Source organism: Meleagris gallopavo, chromosome 5 (genome assembly GCF_000146605.3).
Source record: "Meleagris gallopavo isolate NT-WF06-2002-E0010 breed Aviagen turkey brand Nicholas breeding stock chromosome 5, Turkey_5.1, whole genome shotgun sequence".
In the NCBI taxonomy this organism is placed as follows: domain Eukaryota; kingdom Metazoa; phylum Chordata; class Aves; order Galliformes; family Phasianidae; genus Meleagris; species Meleagris gallopavo.
The window spans coordinates 11,968,814-11,991,613 of NC_015015.2; the positions used below are offsets into that span (position 1 = coordinate 11,968,814).

Sequence of the window (22,800 nt, forward strand, 5' to 3'; positions counted from 1 at the left end):
GGAGCCGCTGTGTTGATGCCCCGCAGGGAGCCCAGCCTGCGTGACCGCGACTCCGGTCCCCCGACGCCCCGGGCCTCGCGTCTGCGGCGCGGCGTGGGCCCTCGGCGCCGCCGGGTACCGGCCCTGAGGGAGCTGATCGCGGTAGCGGGGCCGACCCTAGGCCTGCCCCGGCTGGTTACTGCCCCGAGCACATCCCCAGCAGGGCCAGTGACAGCCCTGAGGGTTGTTTTTATTCCTGCTCAGAACTTGAGCGCGACGGCGGTACTGGAGAGCTCTCAGAAGAGAGCTGTGAGATGCAGCAGTGGTTAGGGAGAGGCTGTGTGTTAGAGGAAAGCTTGGTGTTGGAATGTGACGGCGTTTCCAGGTGGTCCTTCCTCCAGAGCTGGGGAGGAGTGGCTGTAGGTGGTCAGCAGCCAGCACCCCGTACTTTGCTCCCGCACAGACCCTGCCTGTTGCAGGCTGCAGCCAATAGTGCCAGCCCAGACAGGCACGATGACAAATCGGAGCCGGGGGTTAGGCCTGCTGCCTGATCCCTGTGATTTTCCCAGCCATTAACCATCACTTCAAAAACTCCGTCACTAGAGAACTTGGAATAACCTGTGTCTGGTTATCCTATTCAGGAAGACGCTTTAAGCCAAATAAATGTCTCTTCTGAAATTTGCAGTTGAATGACTTCAATGCTGCTGTTTTCAGCAACAGACTAAAATTACTATTAGAGCTGCAAAACAGCAGAATTTTTCCCTGTGAACATTGCAGTCCTTGCTTCTTGGAGCAGCACTGCCATGAATTGCAGCACCAATTGCTGGAAGCTCCGGAACAGTGATCACGCACAGATATGATGGTGATGAGGCAGGCAGGAGTAGCTCATTGAGGGCTTTCACCTCCACAATGTACCTAAGGTCTGAATAAAGAAAAGAAGACAGCATGCTGTGTGAGGACGTGGCCTTCCTCTCAGCAGCAGCTATGAGTGTCCTCGTACTGCTCTCACAGCTGGCTGAGATTCTATTTTAGAATTGTACTGGTACTTCTTGTAACAAGAGAAGCCATCTTGTTTGCATTAGTGAAAGATGGTAACTTCACGAAATCCTGATTCTTCTTCTTTTTTTTTTTTTACTGATACATTGTTCAAAAGACGGCTGGTGGCTTTCTGCATTTTGTGTGATGCTGGCTGTGCTTGTGAGTTTTATGATCCTGCTGCCACTATTAGTTGCTGCATGAGAAAGAGAGCATGACAATGACAAGTATGAGTGTATGCCCTCCATGCCCTCCCAGCAGGCAGAAGGAGCCACTTGTGGGATCCGTGCTCACAGCCTGCATGCTGCAGGCATGGTGGTGCTGGCAGCACTGCGGCTATCAGCAAGAAATTGCTGCTGGTTGCTCCGTGCCGCAGCAAAAAGGCTGCTTGTAGGTGGGTGAAATAGCACAGTACAAAAGCAAGGCACTCAGCACAGGGAGCCCCAAACGCTTCTCTTTCTGTTCCGTGCAGTTTAAATTCCTTTGCATTCTGTGGCTTTGTCTCTTCTGCGTTTGATAATAACGTCCTTGAAGGACTGTCAAGTAAAGGGAGAAAGAAGTGAAAATCCTCAGTCTTGCATATATGGAGGTTTCTGGTCTGTTGGAACATGTGGGCAGCTGTCTTTTTCTGGTAAGGATGAGGTACTGATGGCAGACCAGAGACCACAACAGAAAATTCTGCATAAAACGGGAGCATGAATAACGCTGAAGGATAATAATGCTGTTGGGGAGACTGTAATGGATTGTGCTGAGAAGCTGTTGTGAAATGATGCCATGTGGTTTTCCTTGAGAAAGCAGCATTAGCAGGGCTGCTCAGCGTGGCACGGCCTGTTGTGGTTGCTGCTGCAGTGGTGTGGATGGGAACCCCCACAGTCAGATCTGCATTGTTGAAGTGTTGGGTGAGGCTTCAGCTGATAGATGCCACAGAGGGGTGAAACTGAAGTGCAGGATCCATTCACCACAAAAGCTTTCCATACGCTATTTTACGTAACACGTTCTGACGATGGGCTTGCAATACTGAGGAGAATGCTGTGCTGCTATACGACCTGTCAGAGCAAAATCTCAAAAACAAAAACCCCGCATACCCCCAACTCTCTGATTTTACATGTTCAGAGGCATCATTCTGTGCTAGGTAATATTGGTGTGATAAGCTGCACGTGCTGCTTTGATGCAGGTACCAGCAAATAGGACAGATACTATTAAAACCCATGAAACATACATACTGGCTTTTGAAAATACTGTTCTGTGTTTCAGTGGGAAAGTTCCTGGTGTACAAAATATGTTAATTGGACAGACTAAACATTTTCAACAAAGATGTAATTTTTTGATGGGCGTGCAACAATGTGTTGATAGAATCTGCTGGGCATACCTATGGTGCACTCATTCTCTTGAGAAATTTGAAGCTGTAGGGTGAAGCTGTAAAGAGGGAGGGATAATGACTGCTGGAAATGTTACAGCAAGTATTAAAAGGCTTCTGGATGTGATACAGGTGAAAAATTCCATTCTTTTGAAGCAGATATAACATTTTATCCCTTGGTGTCTGGGGGAGAGGGGTAGGGAACTGCCCAGCTGACATTAAACGTACAGAGTCTTGTTGAAGCCCTCAGCAAAAAGCACTGCAGTAAGAGCAGGGCTGTCACCCAGCTGCGCTATCTTTAGTGCAGAGAACTGAAAATCCATGATTTTTCACATACCTTGTATCCCTCCCTCTTCTGAAATGATTTAGCATCTGCTGCTCATGCTGAAGGAATCGCTGCCAAATGCCGGAGGAGATCTGCAGTTTGTGTTTCTGCATAGCTTTGTTTTGTTTTGTTTTTCCGATCTGCAAAGAATAGTAAAGAAACATTAAAATTTGGTTATCAGTTTAAGGTTTGGGGGTCTTTTATTGGAACACAAGCAGTGTCAGCAATGTAATTACATGAATTATTTAAATAGCTGGCAGTATTTTGTTAAAATAAATTTGCTAATTGTATTGTCAGTGGGGACATCTGTCTGGAATGGTTCAAAAATGATGTGGGCATTAACAAGTACATACAAGCCATAGTGCCTTGACAAGAGAAGTAAAAGAATTACAGCAAATAATGATAATAATTAGTCCTACTGTATGTTTTGGTAGCTCCTTGTAGCCACAATGGCAACGTCATCAGAAGAAGTGTTACTGATTGTAAAGAAGGTCCGCCAGAAGAAGCAGGATGGAGCTCTCTACCTTATGGCTGAGAGGATAGCGTGGGCACCCGAAGGCAAAGACCGCTTCACAGTCAGCCACATGTATGCAGACATAAAATGTAAGTGAAGACTTTCCCCATTTCAGTAGGTACTGCACTAAATAATATTTCAAGAAATGTTGATGTACAACCCAAAGCATATTGCCATAAAGCACTGATATGTTGTTTGGGAAGGTTGCAAGGAGCTTTGGCTGGGTTGTTCTATACAGCAGCAGTGATCAGGACCGTAGTGAATGATTATTGGTTTATTAAGGATGTGACAGCAGAACTTCTGTACTCTGCAAATCATTTATGCCATATGCTTGTGGAGGGAAGGATGGGAGGAGGGTTGAGGAAGAGTATAGGATATTCAAACCTAACAAAAAACTATTAAGCTAGTCTATTAAGTAAGTCTTTTAAGCTCTGTATCTAAGGCTGTTCCAATCTGCTTATAAAATGAACGTGGCTCATATTTTCAGCCAGCAGACCATAACTTCAGAAGCGCTAGCTTCTGTAGTTTGGCCTGACAGTAATTTACTAAAGAAGCATTTGCTGCTGCACAGTTCTTGCAAGTTACAACTGAACAGTAAATGTCTATATGCTGTTTTTCTGGCTCCAATTAGTACGAATGTTCCATGTGTTGCAATACCAAAAAAGGAATGAAGCATGTTGTGTGCATCGCTTGGTTCAGCCTTAGTGAGTACTGCTGTCAGAAGTCATATACAGGTACTGCAGCATGAACAAAAGCGGATGCAGTGAATCAAATCTAAGTTGCTGTTTTCTGAAATACACGTGTGATAAGTTAAATGGTCTGTTCACTCATTATATGCAGTTTTGTGAAGGCTTTATCCAGCTATTTAGCTTATGTGTAAGCAGCTTATATATTAGATGTTGAAGCGTGAAGGCAAAGAAGTCCTTATAACTTAAATGAAAGGTGCTTTTTTATGTCTTTTTACAATCCAAAAAAGAAAAATGGGATGGAGGGAGGGGGGCATTTGTTTAGTGGTGACACTCGGTTTTATTCTCCTAGTTGCACTACAGAAAGGGCACAAGATTGGAAGTGTTTGCAGTGCTTTGTTGAAGTCAGTATCCATACATGCAGTTGTTTATGATCCATAAGCACAGTTGTTCCAGCCTCTTCTCCCTCTAGTTACAGAAAAGGAAGCAGAAGTCGGGTTTTTTTTATGAGTCAGTAGGTGTAGCAGCACCTTGGAGGCATTGGGATCACCTTTTAGGAATACCTGTGGCTAACTGTGCTTAGCAAACCACTTGAAACCAGCGTGCTTTTGCTGTCAGCATCCTGTTACCCCATCCTGCTTTCTTAGTACTACTCTTCTGTGGAAACTGATCCAGCTGGAAAAACAAAAGGGGATGCTTCTCAGTGGATCACTTCCTTGGTTTTGGTTACTGTACAAACATTAACACCAGTACAAGAGAGGTGGCAGGAAGAGGTGGAGAGGGGACATGAGGCTGTCACCTCTCAGCAGCAGCCTGGACTTGTACCAGCTTGAAGCCTCCAGGTGACTGGCTTGCCAACAGAGAACGTAGAGAATGCAGAGATGAATCCAGGCTCGTAAGGTGTGGTGGAAGGACACTGAGCATTGGGCTGCTGGTGGCAGTGTCCTGTATTTTGGGCTGACTGTGCAGCATTCAGACTAATTTAAGGGGAAGATGATGTTCTACTTGCATGGCTGGAGTTCACACACAGTAATGCTATTTAATTGGAGGATGTGGATATTTGCTTATAACCAAATACTCTAGGGAAAAAACTTTCCAATAAAAGCTTGCTGTCTTTTTGCTAATTAAAACTCTCTGTGCAATCTAGGCCAGAAAATCAGTCCAGAAGGTAAAGCTAAAATTCAGCTTCAGCTAGTATTGCATGCAGGGGACACAACCAACTTTCACTTCTCCAACGAAAGCACAGCAGTGAAGGAGCGAGATGCGGTAAAGGACCTTCTTCAACAACTCTTGCCCAAATTCAAGAGGAAAGCTAATAAAGAACTTGAGGAGAAGAACAGGTAAAGGGAATCTGAAAGCTGCTTTTCTTATTTTATAGTTGTTATTTAACTATTGCCTGTTTCTGCCAACAGTTGTAAAGTTGTGTTGCAGCATCGTTAGTGATGTTGCGTTTGTGGAAACCTTTCCACTTTCAGTTTCAATCCTCAGGGTTTATATAACTGTAACATGTTGAGGCTGTCCCTGCATTCTTAGTGGCACGTTCTCAAGGTGTGAAAGCAACCATTCAGCCTTTCATACCTGAATGAGATGAAAGCACCTAAATGGCAGTCTGTCTCTTTAGCATTCCTGAGTACATACTTGCCAGTTTAATAAGCTGCAAGCACTTAAGCACTTTTTTTTCTCCAGAAGTTTTCACCTTCTTTCCCCCCACCAGCCCTCACTCTCCCTGCATCTTCCTCCCTGCCTGCCCAGACAAATCTTCTGTATCTTGTGGACTCCACTAAATTGTTGGGTTTTTTTTGTTTTTTGTTTTTTGTTTTTTTTTCCATGCATCTCACTTGATATGCAGTAGTTTATTATTTGGCATACAGGATGTTTATTCTAAAATAAATTTGAAGAAAAGAGTTTCAGGAACTAAGTCATTTTCCCAAAAGGGCTTTTAAGATATGTTTCTTTTCCTTTGAAATGCTCATTTTAAACTGGTCCTTGTGGACATAGGACATACTTCTCTCTGCCACTCCAGATGAGTTTCACTGGCATCTCATGTGAATCCTCTACCTGCTAGCTTTCATTTTCAAAGACAGGTTAGTTCAAAGCTATATTCTGGATTTTTTTTTCTAGAAAATAGGAATATTGCTTCACCAGGCAGATTAAATCTTCACAAAGGCAAGAGCCCTTGTGTAGTAGCTCTGACAGATACGAGTTGTTTTGTTTTCAGTACTGCAGGGACAGCTAGCATCTACAGCAGTGCAAACTGCTTTGGCACTATTACCATATAGTTTCTTTATTGCTCCTTCCTTTTCTCTGACAGCAATAATAGTGAGTACTTGTACAGCCTTAGCTCTGAGTCCTTGCACTCCTAAATTGAGCTTTATAGTATTTTATCTTTTGGCATTAAAAGCTTTTCTAGTTCTAGAAAAGTGGAAGCAGAAGAGGCAGAGTCTCTGTCTGCAGTCTGTTCATTTGACAGTTGAATTCCAAGTCCAGTAACAGGACTTCACTGCTTAGTTTGGAACAGATGAGGCCCAAAGTCTCAACCTATTCTGGAAGGGTACTGCATCCCAAGTCCCTGTGGCACTTTCTCCATTTACTGATAGAGAGGGGTGAGGCGTGTATGAAAACTCCAACATCTAATGAGCTATTTCAAATGTAACAGACTATTTGCTGCTCTAACTGGTAGACGTTGTCACTAATCTGTATTTGTAAGAAGAAAAATTGAATAGGAAGAGTAACATGGTGTGAAAACACACCAGGAATGTCTTGTCCTAGAAAGCTACCATTTCTATCTCATGCTACTTCACCCTCAAAGCAGCTGCAGACTTCAGTCCAAATTGTCATTTCTCCCCATTCTTCCCATGTCTACACAGTATCTTCTGTGTATTCATAAGACTCCTTGTTGTTTATTTTTTGTTCACAATCAATATCTAGAGGAACATGCTTAAGCTTGTTGAGATTTTTGGCTAACTGTCCAACGTATAGATGGATCCCAGTAAATAACCTGCTGGCCTTCACATTGGGTATACAGCACACGAATCAGCTGAAGTTTCTGGTCCATACATTGTTTGCAGTTTGGACAGTAAGGGTGGTACCGGTGATTTGGATTGTAGCTTTTGTAAACATGATCCCCTGATGGATGGAGGCAGCAACACTGAAGGTTTCTGCAGCACATGTGCTGCACGTGAAAGTTAAGTGATGTTACCAACAGAAATGGCCAAAAAACCTCACAGTAATATGCATCTTAAGGTATCTTATCTCATACATACTTTGTAATCTGTACTCTTGTGCTAGAATAGAGAACTGTAGGTACCAAATATTAAGATTTTAATCAAGAATTGGGTAGTGCCCCAATCCCCTTTTTCTACCATATGACCTTTGTTATGAAAGTTCAGGAAAATTAATTTTGCTTTTGCAGTTCAGAAGACTGCACTCTAGGGCATGCAAAGACACGTGCTTCACAGTATTTAAAGACAAGAGATTAATCCCACATTAATGCTTTCCTAGGTGTTACTTTTTCTAGCATTTAATGCTACCCCTGAAAGATTTTGAACCCTTTTTTTTTTTTTTTGAGACAAATATCATTATTGAGGTTGGTTGGTTACACACTCTTGTTAAGAAACACAGCGTTTTTGAAAGAAAAGTTAGTTTCTGTTCCTGTTGTGAACTCTTTTTAGCTATGGAAATCCTAGCAATTTATCCTGCAGCATTTCAATTCTATTCAATACATTCTTTTACCAGAATGCTGCAAGAAGATCCTGTTTTGTTTCAGCTCTATAAAGACCTTGTTGTGAGCCAAGTAATCAGTGCTGAAGAATTCTGGGCCAACCGTTTAAGCCTGAATGCAGGGGATAATTCTGCAGCACCTAGTAAGCAGGATGTGGGCATCTCTGCAGCATTTCTGGTATGTTGAACCTCTCATTGAAAGCATTTTAGAGCAAACAAAATGGGGAAGTGAGAGTTCTGCTCCTGTACTTTATTCCTATATACTTGAATGTTCTTCTTTCCTGGTACCTCAGTTTAACATTTCTCTGTTGGACTATTGCAAGCATCAAGGAGGAAAGAATGTAAAGGTATTGTCCGTATCTGCAACCTCAAAACTGTATTGATTTAGCTTGCTCAAATTTAACTTAAAGATGCAACACACAGCTGCTGTTTAAACTGCTGTTCCATCTTTTGAGTAATAACAAAAAAAGGCAAACTTAGTCACTAGTTTAGTGTATTAATGCAATAAATTAAAAAGCATCTCTTGCAGTGTCCACCTGCATAAGTGAAGCTGCAAAGAGTCCCACACAAATGGTCTTATTTTTTCCCCATGTTTGTGTTTTTATTTAATCTGGTACATGCTTTCAGCTGCTCAGAAACCCAACTTGTACATCTGAAAGCTTGTTCCATCTCTTCCCCCAACTCACAGTTACATTACCCCATGTAGAATCTCAGTACAGCTTAAGACACTATAATCCAGATACAGTCTTCACATTCCTCCCACAGGCCGATGTTTTTACACTTGCAACAAAACTCATACAGATGATGGTTTGTTAAGAGAAATCCCATTGCTGTCTCTGTAATGACTGGTGCACACAGCAGAGGTTTGAGTGGGAAGGAGGAGATGGGAATTATTTTCTGACATACCTGCTATACACTCACTTTTCCCCCCTAAAAAACAAGAATTTAAGCGTACTGAAAAAAGAAAAAAGCCAGAATATGTAGGCACCTGCTTTCTCCTGTTGCAGAGAACGTGACTGTGCTTACTTGCTCCAGAAAGTCCTAAAGAGATAACTCTGTTGCAGGTTCTACCTAAGGCAGTTTGTAAGTTCAGTGTTATTTATCATTTGTACTGAGATGCTTTTAATATATAAGAAAAGGAGTAACAGCCATAAGCTATTACTGATTCTTCACTAGATGAATTGTTGAGTAAAGGTTAAGCATACACACTACATATGCCTATTTTTACTTGGATATATTAAACTAACTACCTCTCTTGATTGTTTTTGCTTTCATCTTTAAAATTTAGTCTCCTTGAACCATATAAGTATAATAAAGTAATTAATGCACGCTCTTTTGTGTTCTGTAAATATCTATTTATTATCAAATATGCTATGGATCATTGTAGGAAGAAGATTATTTATCTACAGCAGAATTTGACTACAGGATGCCAGTATTTTCTTTTCTTTCTCCATTTACAGAAGATAATCAGACTTAAGCTCTTTCTCCTCCCCATGTGCTTTTTCTTAGGCTGACGTACGACCTCAAACAGATGGCTGCAATGGTCTGAGGTACAATTTGACTTCAGATATCATTGAATCCATATTTCGAACATATCCTGCAGGTAAGAGTAGTGCATTGCTTTACAGATACATTCACTTGAGATTTGTTTATTACCACTTTACTGCAGGAAGTCAAAGCCTTGAAGTATAAAGGACTGTGACTTCAGTATCTTGGATGATTTTTCCCTACCGAGCTTTCTTAATTTGAGGAGGGATGGGAAGAAGCACGTGCTAAAATATGCTTCAACTAATGAAATTGAGTTTTCATTTCAAAAGCATTTTAATTTGTCCGCCTACTTTTCCTTTTAATTGTAAGTAGAGATTTGGCTCCCACAATACTCTGTACTGAAATTTCAATTCTTTGGAGGGGAAGAATGATTTCCACCCTTTCCTTGCACTACACTGGACACCGACACTGGTTCATTTGAGCAATAGGTTAAAAATGCTAGATCTATCTTGAGAATAACTAGAATTCTGTCAAATAAGACTTCTTGTTGAGTGTAATTTAAATTGGAGTATTCAAATTTGTGATATGTATTTCTTTTCAGAGCATTAGGTAGCATTGCAGAGCATAGAAGAGTACCCATTAGCTGGTGTTTAACCTCTGCATTCCCTTACACTTAACTGGCATGAATGACAATAGCACCAGACAGAAAGCTAGGAAGCAAGTAAGAAAATACTAAAATAAAATGCTGTATTAAGATTTGCAGAACACCTTGTAATCATTACTTGTTTGTTCACAGTAAAAATGAAATATGCAGAAAATGTTCCACATAACATGACAGAAAGGGAATTCTGGACACGATTTTTTCAGTCTCATTATTTCCACCGGGACAGACTGAATACAGGCTCAAAAGACCTCTTTGCTGAATGTGCCAAACTGGATGAGAAAGGTAAGCTTTGTGACTCGGTTGCTGCAGTAGGCTGTTAGCAGCCTTACAGAGCAAGAGGAACAGTCAGTACACCTTGCAAAGGTGAAGTCTGTGTTTTCTTATGTCCATTTATTGGACATCTTGTTAAAGCAGAGATTGTCATGGAAATTGTAGCTTTGCTATTCTTAGCCTGACTACAGATGCATTCCTCAAAATAAATGGGGATGTGCTAGTACAAGAAATACCCTTTATCATAACTCATGCAATTATAAATCAGTGATAAATTCCAGTAATTTACCACTGTGACAGTTCAATTATGCTCAGCCATCAGTTACTACGGAGTAAATTGGTTTACATAAACCTTCATTTTGTGGCTGTGCACAACTTACAGCTGGTACAGCTTTCATAATAAGTGGAGTGTTTAGCAACAGAAAAACATGGATCCTGTCCAATATTTTCCAGAGGAGCTGCCATCCCTATTCTGTCCACCTTTTTAAGAGAAACTTAAGTCAGATCATATTTAGTCTGTAAAGTTTTTTAATCATACAGACATATGAAGAGGTAAGATCACTTAATGCCATTCCTTAGTATGTGTTAGAATTGTGACAGGATATGGATTCTCCTAGGAATTCACAACCCTTCACGAGGAAAGGCTATCTTAAGTTACCACTCTACCCAAAGCAATACAGTAATATGGTGCCAGAATTCAAAGGAAAAAAAAGACAGCCTTCCCAGTTTCTACTAACAACTGATACCAAAGCATCCTCCATTTTAATACAGAACAGTGTATAGTGATGAGCAGAAGTTGATGAGTGCTGCTATAATTAGGAGGCTGATGTCTTACAATAATTTTCCAAGTTTATTGCTTATTTTAAAGGGAACTTTATAAAGGGTTGAAAGATTTAATCGGTGATATTTGAGCATATTGATTTTTAAAAGCTAAATAATAATCTAATAATCCCACACGTTTGTGGGTTGTTCTCTTTTTTCCTGCTACTCCTATATAGGGTTAAAAGCAATGGTATCTCAAGGAGTGAAAAACCCTATGATAGATTTAACAGCTTTGGAAGACAGAACGTTAGATGAAGTAAGTAGTTGGTAAAAACAAATTTAAGGGGAAATTGGGTCCTTCCTGTTTAAATTACTACAAGTGCAATTTCTAAAACACATCGCTTAGAAGGCTGCTGCACTTGTTCAGTACTCAGTGTTTACACAGCTTTATGTGTGTGAGGAATTGAAGCCTGTGCCCAACTGCCTGTGTTAATGTGCTGGGTATACTGCAGCACCTCTCACTTTTCAAAATGAGTTCTTTCACTTTGTATGGTCTTTTTTTTTTTTTCTCCTATCTCTAGCAGATTCTCTCTGGCTTTTTCCTAACTTTCAGAACCTGTAGCCATATGCAGAAAAATAACAAAATGGGGAAAAAAAAGTTTTAGCCTTTTTCCTTACTTCGAGTGTTGCTGTTGCATTCTGCTTAATTTTATGCATGCTATATAGATTTTTATCTAGATTTAATTATTGTATTTTGCAAAAAATATCCTAACATGAAGTTACCTGCCCTTAAGTATAAACTAAAACAATTTTTATAATGTACCACAATATGAAATATTTAAGGATACAGTTTTCTGCAGCTGACTTAATTAAACCTTTGAGTTATAATTAATAATAGTGCTTTGTTTCAAAAGCTTTTTTTTTTTCTTGAGTTGTACAGAGCTATCAATCCAGAACTGGAATAGGAGTCAAGAATATGTATGTTTGAAGTGCTGTGCAAACTACTGTATTTTGCATTTGATGCTGGTTAATTGCAAGCATGAACCTGAGTATAGATTAAAGTGAATTGCTTTCAGCCACTTGGTAACTGGGGAATGCTGCCAGCATTAAGGCTTGAGGTTTCTTGAATTCCCAGTGCTATCACATCTTCCTGACACTTAGCCTGTGGGCTGCTGGTGTTCCACAAGGTGTTAAAAAGAGTCCATAAATCAGTTGCTAGTTCTCACTTGCTCTCAGTGTCTGTTTAGTACAGGTGGTTTCCTTTTTAAGCTAGTTTTAATTTACAACAGATTATAGTCCTATAAAATATATGTTTGAGATTTATTTTTTCTTCTTAAGATACCTCTGAACTGCCATGTGTTAGCAGAATAAAATAATCTCTGGAGGTTTTTTCCCCAAAGCACCTGGGAGTCACGGTCAGGGGAAGGTAAGAAAATGCTGCTTCAGATGATGATACAGTAGCAATAAAACTCAGGGGAAAAGGCACGGCTTCCTGACTCAATGGAAAACACAGAATGGTCCTCTTGGTTCAGGAGGAGGAGGTAACCAGTGTTGTTCTCTTTATAGGGCTATGGTGTTGCTCCTATGGCCTCTACATCAAATGCCTCAAAAACTGCTAGAGAAAGTAGCAATGCTGCCATTATAAAACGCTTTAATCATCATAGTGCCATGGTCCTTGCAGCTGGCCTCAGAAAACAGTAAGTTTCAATGTTGCCTAAAAGCTAAGTATTTTTAACAAATTAAAGAATTTTCAGAAGGAAAATACATCTGCTGTTACTCATCCAGCCCTTTCCTGTAATTTTTATGAATGAACTATTCTGTTCTGGAAATAAAAGTACTATTAGGTTCTATTTTACTTTTTATGAAGTTCTTCAGATCTGTCTGAGATGACAGGTGCTATTTTTAGCTGAGTCGTTCTCCTACTGTACAAACATAAAAGAAAAAAAATGGAAAGGATGTTTCTGCCTCACTTCTCCATCCCTGTTGAAAGCTGCATCAAGGAGATCTGATTCAGGGGCTCCTCCTGCCACACCTTCCAGGTGTGGATCTTTTGTGGCTTCCTATAGTGGGTTGCATGGGAGAAGGCAAATGAGGAAATAAAAACATCAATGTAACTTGTGTGGATCAAATTAAAGGTTTACCTGGGGTAGCATCCTGTCCCTGACTGACTGCTGTAGGTTAACCCAGCAGGTGGCTGAGCACCACACAGTTGTTTGCTCACTTTCCCCCTTCCCAGTGGCACAGGAGACAGAACCAGGGGAAAAAAATAGAACTTGTGGATTGAGATAAAACTATTTACAGAGATAGAGTTGAGGGAAATGGTTATGAATATACATATATATGAATGTATACATTGGTATAGTGGTACACAAGCAATTGCTCACCACCCCTAAACCGATGCCCACCTAGCCCCCTGAGCAGCAGAACAGAGGCAGATAAACTCCCATCCTCTTCAACTCTCCTTCCACATGATGTCATAAGGTATGGAATATCCCCTGGGCCAGTGTAAGTCAGCTGTCCTAATTGTTTCCTCCCAGCTCCTTAAGCTCATTGCTCGAGAATGGCCTTGGCTCTACGACACTGCTTAGCAGCAACTGTAAACATACATCACTGTTACCAACATTGTTTTTGTCCTAGAACCAAAAACAGTGTCATACCAGACATTCTGAACGCTTCTATCTCAACTGAAATTAAGACAACAACCAAAAAAAGTGTCTTGTCTGGTTACATGTATTTATAGTAAAAGACACAAGTGAAACTAAAAAAAAAAAAAGGGGGGGGAGATGAATTGGGTTTGATGTGAGGTCTGTTGTACAGCTGGTTTACAGACAACCACCTAAATAGATTACTACTGTATCCAGGTCCTACAAACCTTACACGTGAGAAATCTTAAATACTTTCTTCTGTATAGGTGAGCTCCCTGACAACATTCTCATCTTTTCCACATTGAACAGTGGATCTCAGATAATCTCTTTCAGATAATAAGTCTCTAATCCTCAGTTTTGAGAGGAAAAAAAGTAATTGTAATTCTGAAACAGCAGATTCTCAGAGCTCCCATAGCCCTGCTAGTGTGTGATAGGCATAAGTACATATGCAAATTGATTTTCATGATTTTGCCATGTCCCACTTCCACTGTTGGCAAGCCACTGTTTCTGCAGGAAGGGAGAAACTCCCTGCTGCTGAGTTTCCTCCTGGACAAAGCATTATTTGAGGTGTTGGTTCCATTTATCTACATAAACTTCTTCCAGTGAAGACACAAGGGGGGGAAGCTGGTGTACAGTATAAACATTTTTGAAACATAAATTTACTTTGTCTCTAGCTTGTGTCTTAAGTTTCCTGTGAGGTGAATTCTTCTTAATGCTGTTTCTCTATTTTAAGAGAAGCACAAAATGACCATTACAGTGAGACCAGCAGTACGGATGGAAACTCCAGGGATTCAGATTTCTTTCAACCACCAATGAAAAAGGTATAAAGTTAGATGCCATTCTAGTTGAAAGAAATTGGATGTTGTCTCTTAAAACATTGCTGAAGGTTTATTATGTGTTTTAAGCAGCACCTAAAACAATACTTGTTACTCTGTATACTTCTAAGCTAAATAACTAAGGGCCAAAGAGAAGCTTTGAGAACATCTGTTAGTAGACAGATACTATACCTTGAAGTACTGTGCTGTTGATTTGTTTAGTAGGACCCCCTGAAAGCAAAAGTTTCCAGCATGATTCTGATTAGACATAAGTTCTTTTTTTTCCATACTGTGCAGTTGTATTTTTGTTGTTTCCTAGATGTTCTAGAGAACATCCATTTGAAAGGAGTATGGGTGCTTGAGAGTCAATATTAACCTATCAAGTGTACATTTGTATAGAGAATGACTCAACTGACACATAGGAACCTTCATCTTAAGGTTAGAAGCTGGAGGAAGGTTAAACAAAGAGTGGTGATGCCTAGTGCCCTGAAATAGAGCACCAGCCTGTTTTAGAGCGACCACAGCAGCTCACAAAGTGGAGAGAAAGTACTGTGATTGCTGTAAAGATTGAATACTCCGTGCTAGAATTGACAGTTGAAATAGGTTGACTCAAAGCCTTTATATATTGCTAAGAAAAGAGCATAGAACACATGTTAAATGTTGAAGAAGGCAACAGCTTTGACTTTCAAGAAAGTTAGTTTTAGTGAGAAGGCTAAACATACCAGCCCTGGAACAAGCATGATGATGAGAGGAATGAGAAAAGAGCATAACAGTAGGAGGCTCTAAAGGTAGGTTTCTCATTCTTTGGAGTCCGTTGATGCTGTCCTGTTACCTCTCACCACTAATGCTCTAGCTCTGCTGTCACCAAACAGCTTGGATAATTATTACTGCATCAGTCCTATACTCCTGGACTCCAGCAATTAAGTTATTACTATTTCTGTTTACATAGAGGTAAATGACTTAAGTGGAGAAAACAAAGAATGGTCTGTGTATAGGAAAACATTTCGTGGGAGTAGCAGGGACTGCAGCTTTTGGTGACAATCTACAGAAACAGCAGAAATGCCAAGACTAACATGTACAAAACTGTACATGTTAAACAACAGTGGTCACACCTCCCTCAGGAAGGTAGACACAAACTGTTCCAGTTAATTGTTTCATTAAGGTGTGTCTAAACCTTTCACTCAAAAAAAATCTGAAGTGAGAAGGAAAACAACACTAAACTCATCAAATTGTGTTATTAGTAATGTCTATAATTTTTTGGCTTATTTTAGGTGAAACTACAGGAATCCATTGAATATGAAGATTTAGCAATGAATAATAGCACTAAAACTATTGCACTAAATTTAAAGAAATCTGACAGGTAAGTTAACAATAAATGCTGGCTATTTCAGTATATTTGATATAGCAAGTCTCTCATCACAGCCCAAAGAGAGTCAGGAGATGTAGTTCCCACTGTGCTATACTCAGCCAAGCACTTGCCATTTAAATTTGTATTTTGATTTCATTTTGTTTTTCAGCGAGTTTCTGTAAACCTACTGGGAAGGCTTTGACATGTAATTTCTATATGTCTTAAGAGACTGATTGTCATAGTTCAGCACTTTGCTGCAGTTCAGAGTAGAAAAATGAATGTGATGTGTGCATATACAGTTCCAAGCAAAACAAGCAGCATTGGGGTAGTTTGAGCTGGTCACTGGTCTGTTACTGTTCTAGTAATTGTCCTTTTGTCTTCTAGACCACTAAGCTTGAGAACCATAGAGAAGGACAAGTGCCACAGGAAAGACAACCAATTAAAACATACATGTTACTTCCTTTGTCTGAGGTTCAAATCGGTGTGAAGTCCTCTGCTATAATGCTGTTCCCAAAACTGAGCACAGCGGATGGCAGTTTTTCATGAGCTTGCTTGCAGATTCAGTGATAGAAACTGCAGCCTCTTTTGCTGCCATGCCCTTCCCTCTTCCCATCTAGCACTGCATTTTACTTTTTATGTCAGTAAATAGGATTTAGGTAGCAATATCAGCAGTTGCAAAGCATCCCAAATTCGAAATATTTCTACTGTCCACTGAATTTGGCATCCATTTTACAAACACTCCTATCAATATACTTTTCTCTTTATCTCACCTCACAGGTATTATCATGGTCCAACTCCAATTCAATCACAGCAATATGCAACCAGTCAGGATATAATTAATTCTTTTCATAGTATTAGGCAAGAAATGGAAGCATATGTACCCAATCTAACTCAGGTATGTAAGAATTCTCCAGAAATTCCTTTCTTGATGTTAGCATCTTCTTTCCGTACAGTTTTGTTTCTTGGCTCAGTAGCCAAGTTTAAATTGTTCAGGGTAAACTTAGTTATCTCCAGTAGTTTAATGTCAAGCTTACTTTACAACTTCAGGTGGGGCAACTTTTCAAATATTGCGTTTAAGATCTAAACATGAAAAAAGGAAAGAATTGAAAAAAGCATTTCTGATATTCAGTTATATTCTACTGTTACCATGTTCTTTTGAAGTAATGGTGAAAGCATAAAGTAAAAAAAAAAATTAACAGGACAGCTGACTTGAAGTACTGGCAAATATTACTGATCCCACCCTCTGAACTTTAGGAGGTAATGGTCTTAAGTCGTTGTATGCAGGTATGTAACTAAATGGGTTGTCTCAGAATGCATTTAAGTGTAGGACCTGCTTTTCATCGGGCTGCACTCCTTCCTGGCAACTTGAGGGCAGCAGAGCCACCAGCTGTTCCTCACCAGCCAGTAACTGAACTTCCCTTCTTCGTAAACCCACATTTGGCCCTAAGAGAAGTGGCCGCAATTGTGGCTGAGTTGCATGTCTGTATTGTAATGATCAACTTTATCTCATTTTGCACAGCCTGTTCACTTACTAGGTAAAGATTTGTTCATATAATTAACTGGGGAGCTCTCTCTGAAAAATGAGTGAATGCTTGCATTTAATTCTGCAGTACAGTAAGCTCTTCATCAGAACTTCCATTGTATGTTCCCAGTTGCATCTCCACAGTTAGTGCTAAGCTATGATTTATTTTTAAGGTGTTGCTGCAAAAATTTGTTCCCTCTTTGCTTTCAGGTTCTTTCAAGTGGTGATGCTACTAGCACTATTGCAGTCCTGTCACCTGGAGGAGCACTTATGCAGGGTGGAACACAGCAAGCCATAAACCGTAAGGATTTGAGATATATAATACTTCAATCACTTCTTATTACATTACACAGCAGTTTGCTGTTTTATCTCCCTCTTAGATTATGTTACAGTGATACATGAAATCTTAGAAACCCCTAACTGGAATAACACTGGTTAAAGAAACAAAAGCAAAGCAAAAACTCAGCCCAGCTAAGAGGTGGCACTGGCTAAAACTGTGCTGTGGCAAGTAGGTGACAGAACTTCACCGAGCGAGTGAGAAAGGATGCACCCAATACTGACTCCTCATACAGTTGATGGGTTTTGTATGTAGAGCATTTTTATTTTGTTTTTCTCTATATTTTAATAATGACATACTTTGAGAGAACTCTAAGGAAGTGTACTGTAGATAGGTGTTTTGAACTAGTGGAACTTTTTTTTGCAGCCTGAATTAGAATCCACAGCTTGCTGAAAGAAGGACCTAGCTGTGGACTGTAAGGGCAAACAAACAACCCACCCTCCTCTCATCTCCACCACTACTCCATCCCCCACTGTCACATTTATGCCACCTTGAGTTCCTTTCCCTTCCATCTCATAGTAGATGAATTTCTGCTCTCGCAAGGCAGGGTTTCCCTGTTTTGTACCTGATCTGAAGTATAGCAGATACTACTCAGGCAGCTGAAAAAGTATGCATTCCTAATGGTAATAAGTGGAGTCATCAAGCAGTAACAAAGCTTTCTTACCCTCCCCAGTTGACATTCCCTTTCAACCCAGACCACCTTTTCTTTTAACAGCCTTATCCTAGAGTTCCCTTTGGACTGTTCAGGTGACTGCTCCTGTCATTCTCAATGACTGTGGGGTTTTTTTAGGGTTGTGGTGCCTTCCCTGTTTTTGAACTATGTTACCATTTTTTACTTTAAGACACTGAAAGATAGTTTCTTGTTCCTTTATGTGTTGTATCTGACAAGTGTCATTATTGTTTTCCTAATTGCCAGTGAGAGAGGGAGAAGAATTACACTAGCTTGCATTATCTGCTGCACAGCCCATTTAGTATTAGACTTTGAATAGAACTGTCAATACTGCCCCATTTACTTTCCAATTCTGGATTAAAGCATGATGTCCATCCTTTGCCTGGCACACATCTGCCTCAGTAATATACAAGCTTTCACACACATTAGCCATAAATAAGCAGCTGAACTGATCTAATACTGCTGGCACGCCTCCTTCAGGTGAGAAGCACCTCAGGAGTTCCCTCCCAGCCAGCCTTTCTGTGATTCTAATAAGAAATGTGTATTACATCACTCCTTCTTTAGCCTTTCCTTCTCATTTTATGTATCACAGTTTTGAGTGATGAGAAAAACCCTTTTTTCCCCTGTTGCAGAGATGGTGCCAAATGACATTCAGTCTGAATTAAAACATTTGTATGTGGCAGTAGGGGAACTGCTAAGACACTTCTGGTCCTGCTTTCCTGTTAATACGCCATTCCTAGAAGAAAAGGTAAGGCCTGCTCTTGTGACTCTGGTTATGATATGGCCAGATCATGGTTTAAGATGACTGTCATTAACTTGAAACATAGAGCTAATACACACTTGTTAAGTGAGCACTTACTCATCCTTAGAGCTAAAGGTCACAAAACAATATAAAACGTTACATTTTTCAGCAGTTCTGCTGGTGTTATTGGCTACAATCATGTGTTGCCCTGTGTACCTCTTAACCCCCAGTAGGAGTGTTGGCTGTTCACTAGTTTCTGACATAATTGTCAGCTGTATGCCAGCCACAGATTTAACACTGCCAATTTAAAATACAAACTACAGCCCTCCCTTCTTCTACCCTAAGACATAACTGCCACAATAATGGTTACAGGAAATCTTCCTTATCCTTCTATCCATTGTAAAGTTACTCAGCTTCAAAATCTGTACTGTTTCTAAGAACAGAGTGCCTTCCTCTTAGATTTTTCTGCTGCAAAATGTGGCCAGAAAACTCACAGTATAGTCCTTGCTTGAAGCAAAAAGATTATTTTTGTTAACATCTTATCTGTTTTACTTGCTGACAAATAACGACATTGCCACACTGCATTTTCAGGCACATTGCACTTGCCTCAAAAACAAACATGCACTTAATTTTTAAGTTAGAGACAGATGACTTAGGAATTCTTCTTCCTTGAACCATACATATTTCAAGCATGTCCCAGAATTACTTACGAAGTGTTTTGTGCAAATGATTACAAGATTGGTTCCTGTCTTTCAGGTTGTGAAAATGAGGAGCAACTTGGAAAGATTTCAGCTTACAAAGCTCTGCCCATTCCAAGAAAAGATTCGGAGACAGTATTTAAGCACAAATGTAAGGGAAAAATACTCTAATTACAATGGTGCATGTTAACAACGTGAATCATAATTATCAAAGGACAGTGGCTTTGTTTGCTTCTTATTCTGGGTCATCTTAAATGTATTTGTTTTACTAGGAGACTGGCAGAGGGAAATTAGTTACATAATTAACTATTCTCTGACTTTCCTTTTCTACACTGCTGAATAATAGATTACCCAGCAGAAGGCAGAAGTCATGTTTCATTTTCTACTTCTGTCATGACTTAGGACTTCAGCTACTTTGAAACAGTCTCCCACCATACCAGATTTGAAGTGGTCATAGGCTAAATAGTGGAAAACAGCACAACCAAGTGTTATTTCCCTGAACCTTCACAGCTTGTGAATTACCCTTCAACAGAGACTTCACAGTACAGCTTCAAAGTCCTTTCTCTGTTAATCTGGCATACCCCCTTCATCTTAGTGAAATTACTTCTAGCGAACGAAGGGAATAATCCAACTGAGCGTGTTTGATCAAAGGGAGGGTGATCTATTCTCCAGTAGCTGTGACATTTACTTCCTTTTCCCTCTTAATCTTTCAGTTGATAAGTCATATAGAAGAGATGCTGCAGACAGCCTACAATAAGTTCCACACGTGGCAGTCCCGGCGTATGCTGAAGAAGACGTGAGAGTGCATGCTGTACAGGTTTGAGAACAAAAATCTGCAATAGGGATAGGAGTACAACCTAGCACACGTGCAGATCTTATAGTTGTTGCAGGAAGACCTGCAACCTATGGACTTCTGGAAACGATGCTAACTGAACTTGCACATTTTTTGAAAAAAGAACTGAGATTAAACTTGAAAACTAGGGAGAAGAACAAGAACGAACCAAAACTGAAGAGCTGAGGCGCAAAACTATTTAAAAGACACTGTTTACTGCAGTTACTCAGGAACTGCTTTTGATTTGCATTAAGAGCTGCTTTCAGAAATAAAAAATTTAAAGAGGGCGTATTAGTAAAATCTGTTTTTGTCTATTTTTTTTTTAATAAATGTATGGCACAGGGTAGAAATCAAAATGTTTTCACTGGATTCTGACATTTTGTTGAATTGTTTGTACCTTCCATTTAACAGTGCTATTTTAAAACAGAGCTGAAACTGGTTTTACTTCATCCAGGAGAGCGTAGCTGTCCACAGATGAGCTACTGCCATGTTTCCCCCCTCAATTGGAAGCAAGAGACATTGCACTGAAAGCTGTTCACGATCTGGGGCCTCTAGAGGCACATGGCAGTGGCAGACTCTCACCTGAGATCTTGGATTTTTATGCAAAACTTTTTCAGCCATCCGTTTTGCATGTTTTCCTCCGAGTGCAAGTGTGTGCTACTGCAGTTTTTGTTTTTTTAAGGTGGCATTTGTTCTGAGGAAAGAATACTTTTTTTCAATGAAATTAAATAAAGTTTCTTACAAAAGTCACTTATTTTCAATCATTAGACTTCTTGTTTTTAATTTCTCCTCCTAAATCTGCTTTCCTTCACTCTCCCCATTTAACTGTTACACTATTTTTGGCGAATCGATAATCATTGCAAAGAAAAAATGTTATGTACAAAATGTGCATAAATATTGGGAATCTGTGCCATACTTTGTTCCAAATAGAACCAGTTCACCGTTTCAGACCAACTTGTCTTGTATTAAACGTGACTCAAATGCAAAGTAAACCTGTTTTCTATAATATATGCAGTTTCATGACATCCTTGTATTTTGCTGTCATCCTGACTGTACTAAGGCTCAGTACAAGCTACTGAATTTTTTTTTTTTAACTTCTAACTAAATGTGACTGTTAGAGTATAAGATGCATTTACAAAGACAAATCAGAATGATAATACTTATTTAAAGCAAGCACAGCAGAGTAAGACAGAAGAAATCTCCACTAGCTTGCATAATGACTTAATACTGGGTTCTGCCATCACTGGTATGATGTTAAAACATTACAGTACGATGCCAAGTGGAGGATTGTTGCAGATGTATTTGTATAGCCAAGTCTGTGCTTGTTCTGTGCTGCTGCTCCATTTATGCAAGAGGGGCTTTTCTTTAACCGGTGCATGGAAGGCAGCAGCTTCCTTGTTTCCGGTGTTCTTGGATTTTTGTATTATGCTACTATTTTGATAAAAGCTGAGTTTCAGTTAAATGTCACTGTCTGCACCAAATTCTGTCTGGAAGTGTATGCATATTGTTAAGCCCAGTTTCCTGGTCTGCTTCTGCAGATAGATGCATGATACCTGCTCTGTGACATAATGTGGTTTGCTACAAGAAGCAATGGCTCTGCAAGAGGGACACACTGTTTTTTTGGCACGGTAAAAGTGTTACTGGGAATAAATGGATGCATGAGGGGGAAGAGGTGCACACCTTGTCAAGGTTACCTCTTGTAGATAATTTGCGTAAAATCTAGGCTTAGAGTAGGGCTTTATTAAGCCTAATACTCTTAAAAGTGCAGGCAGTACACAGAAAGAAAGGGTAGTTTTGTGTTGTCATCCCCCCCCCATTCCAAAGCATTTGATCTAGAAATATTGTGGCCAAATTTCAGCTATATTGTGAAAGCTATCATTGCTTTCATCCAATTTGTGTCCTAACTTTGCCTGAAGCTACAAGCAGATGCCAGTATTCAGCTGCACTGAGGCTTTGCAGTCATTATTTCATTTTAAAATCAGACCAGACTTCTGTATTCAGAAATAATTCACCCTTGAATTGAATCAGTGTTTAGCATTCCTGGAACACTGAACAAAACGCTGAGCACAGTGCAGAAAGCTTCAGTGCATCACAAGATGACGTTACAGTTCAGAAGACTGTTGTTTGCAGTCATGATGGGGGATAGTATTGCTGTAGCTTTAAGTTATTGGCATTGTTTGGGGCTGCTGAATCACGGCCTGAACCTCTGATTAATTACCTGAGGCAAGCAATGAGTCAGCCACAGGAGCACAGGAGAAGGCAAATCACCTGTGCTGCAGGAAGGGGTGGAGCCTGGCTGCACCTCTCCTAGACCCATTTAAGAGCTGACTGCCAGTGAGGAAGGATCTCTCTGGAGATCTGTTCCACTGGAGTCTATTTCATGAGTCCAGG

At 40.1% G+C, this 22,800-nt stretch overlaps 1 protein-coding gene across 1 annotated transcript; it reads left to right on the top strand.

The window, feature by feature from the left end:
* The first annotated feature begins 2,835 nt into the window (after positions 1-2,835).
* On the top strand, positions 2,836-21,170 carry GTF2H1 (general transcription factor IIH subunit 1). Its single transcript, XM_010711070.3, has 14 exons — positions 2,836-3,299; positions 5,044-5,236; positions 7,632-7,794; positions 9,126-9,219; positions 9,901-10,050; positions 11,037-11,116; positions 12,367-12,497; positions 14,179-14,266; positions 15,532-15,620; positions 16,386-16,503; positions 17,341-17,431; positions 18,770-18,885; positions 19,636-19,728; positions 20,291-21,170. The coding sequence occupies exons 1-14, from the start codon at positions 3,146-3,148 to the stop codon at positions 20,375-20,377; spliced, it is 1,647 nt and encodes a 548-aa protein (XP_010709372.1). The 5' UTR covers positions 2,836-3,145; the 3' UTR covers positions 20,378-21,170.
* The last annotated feature ends 1,630 nt before the right edge of the window (positions 21,171-22,800 follow it).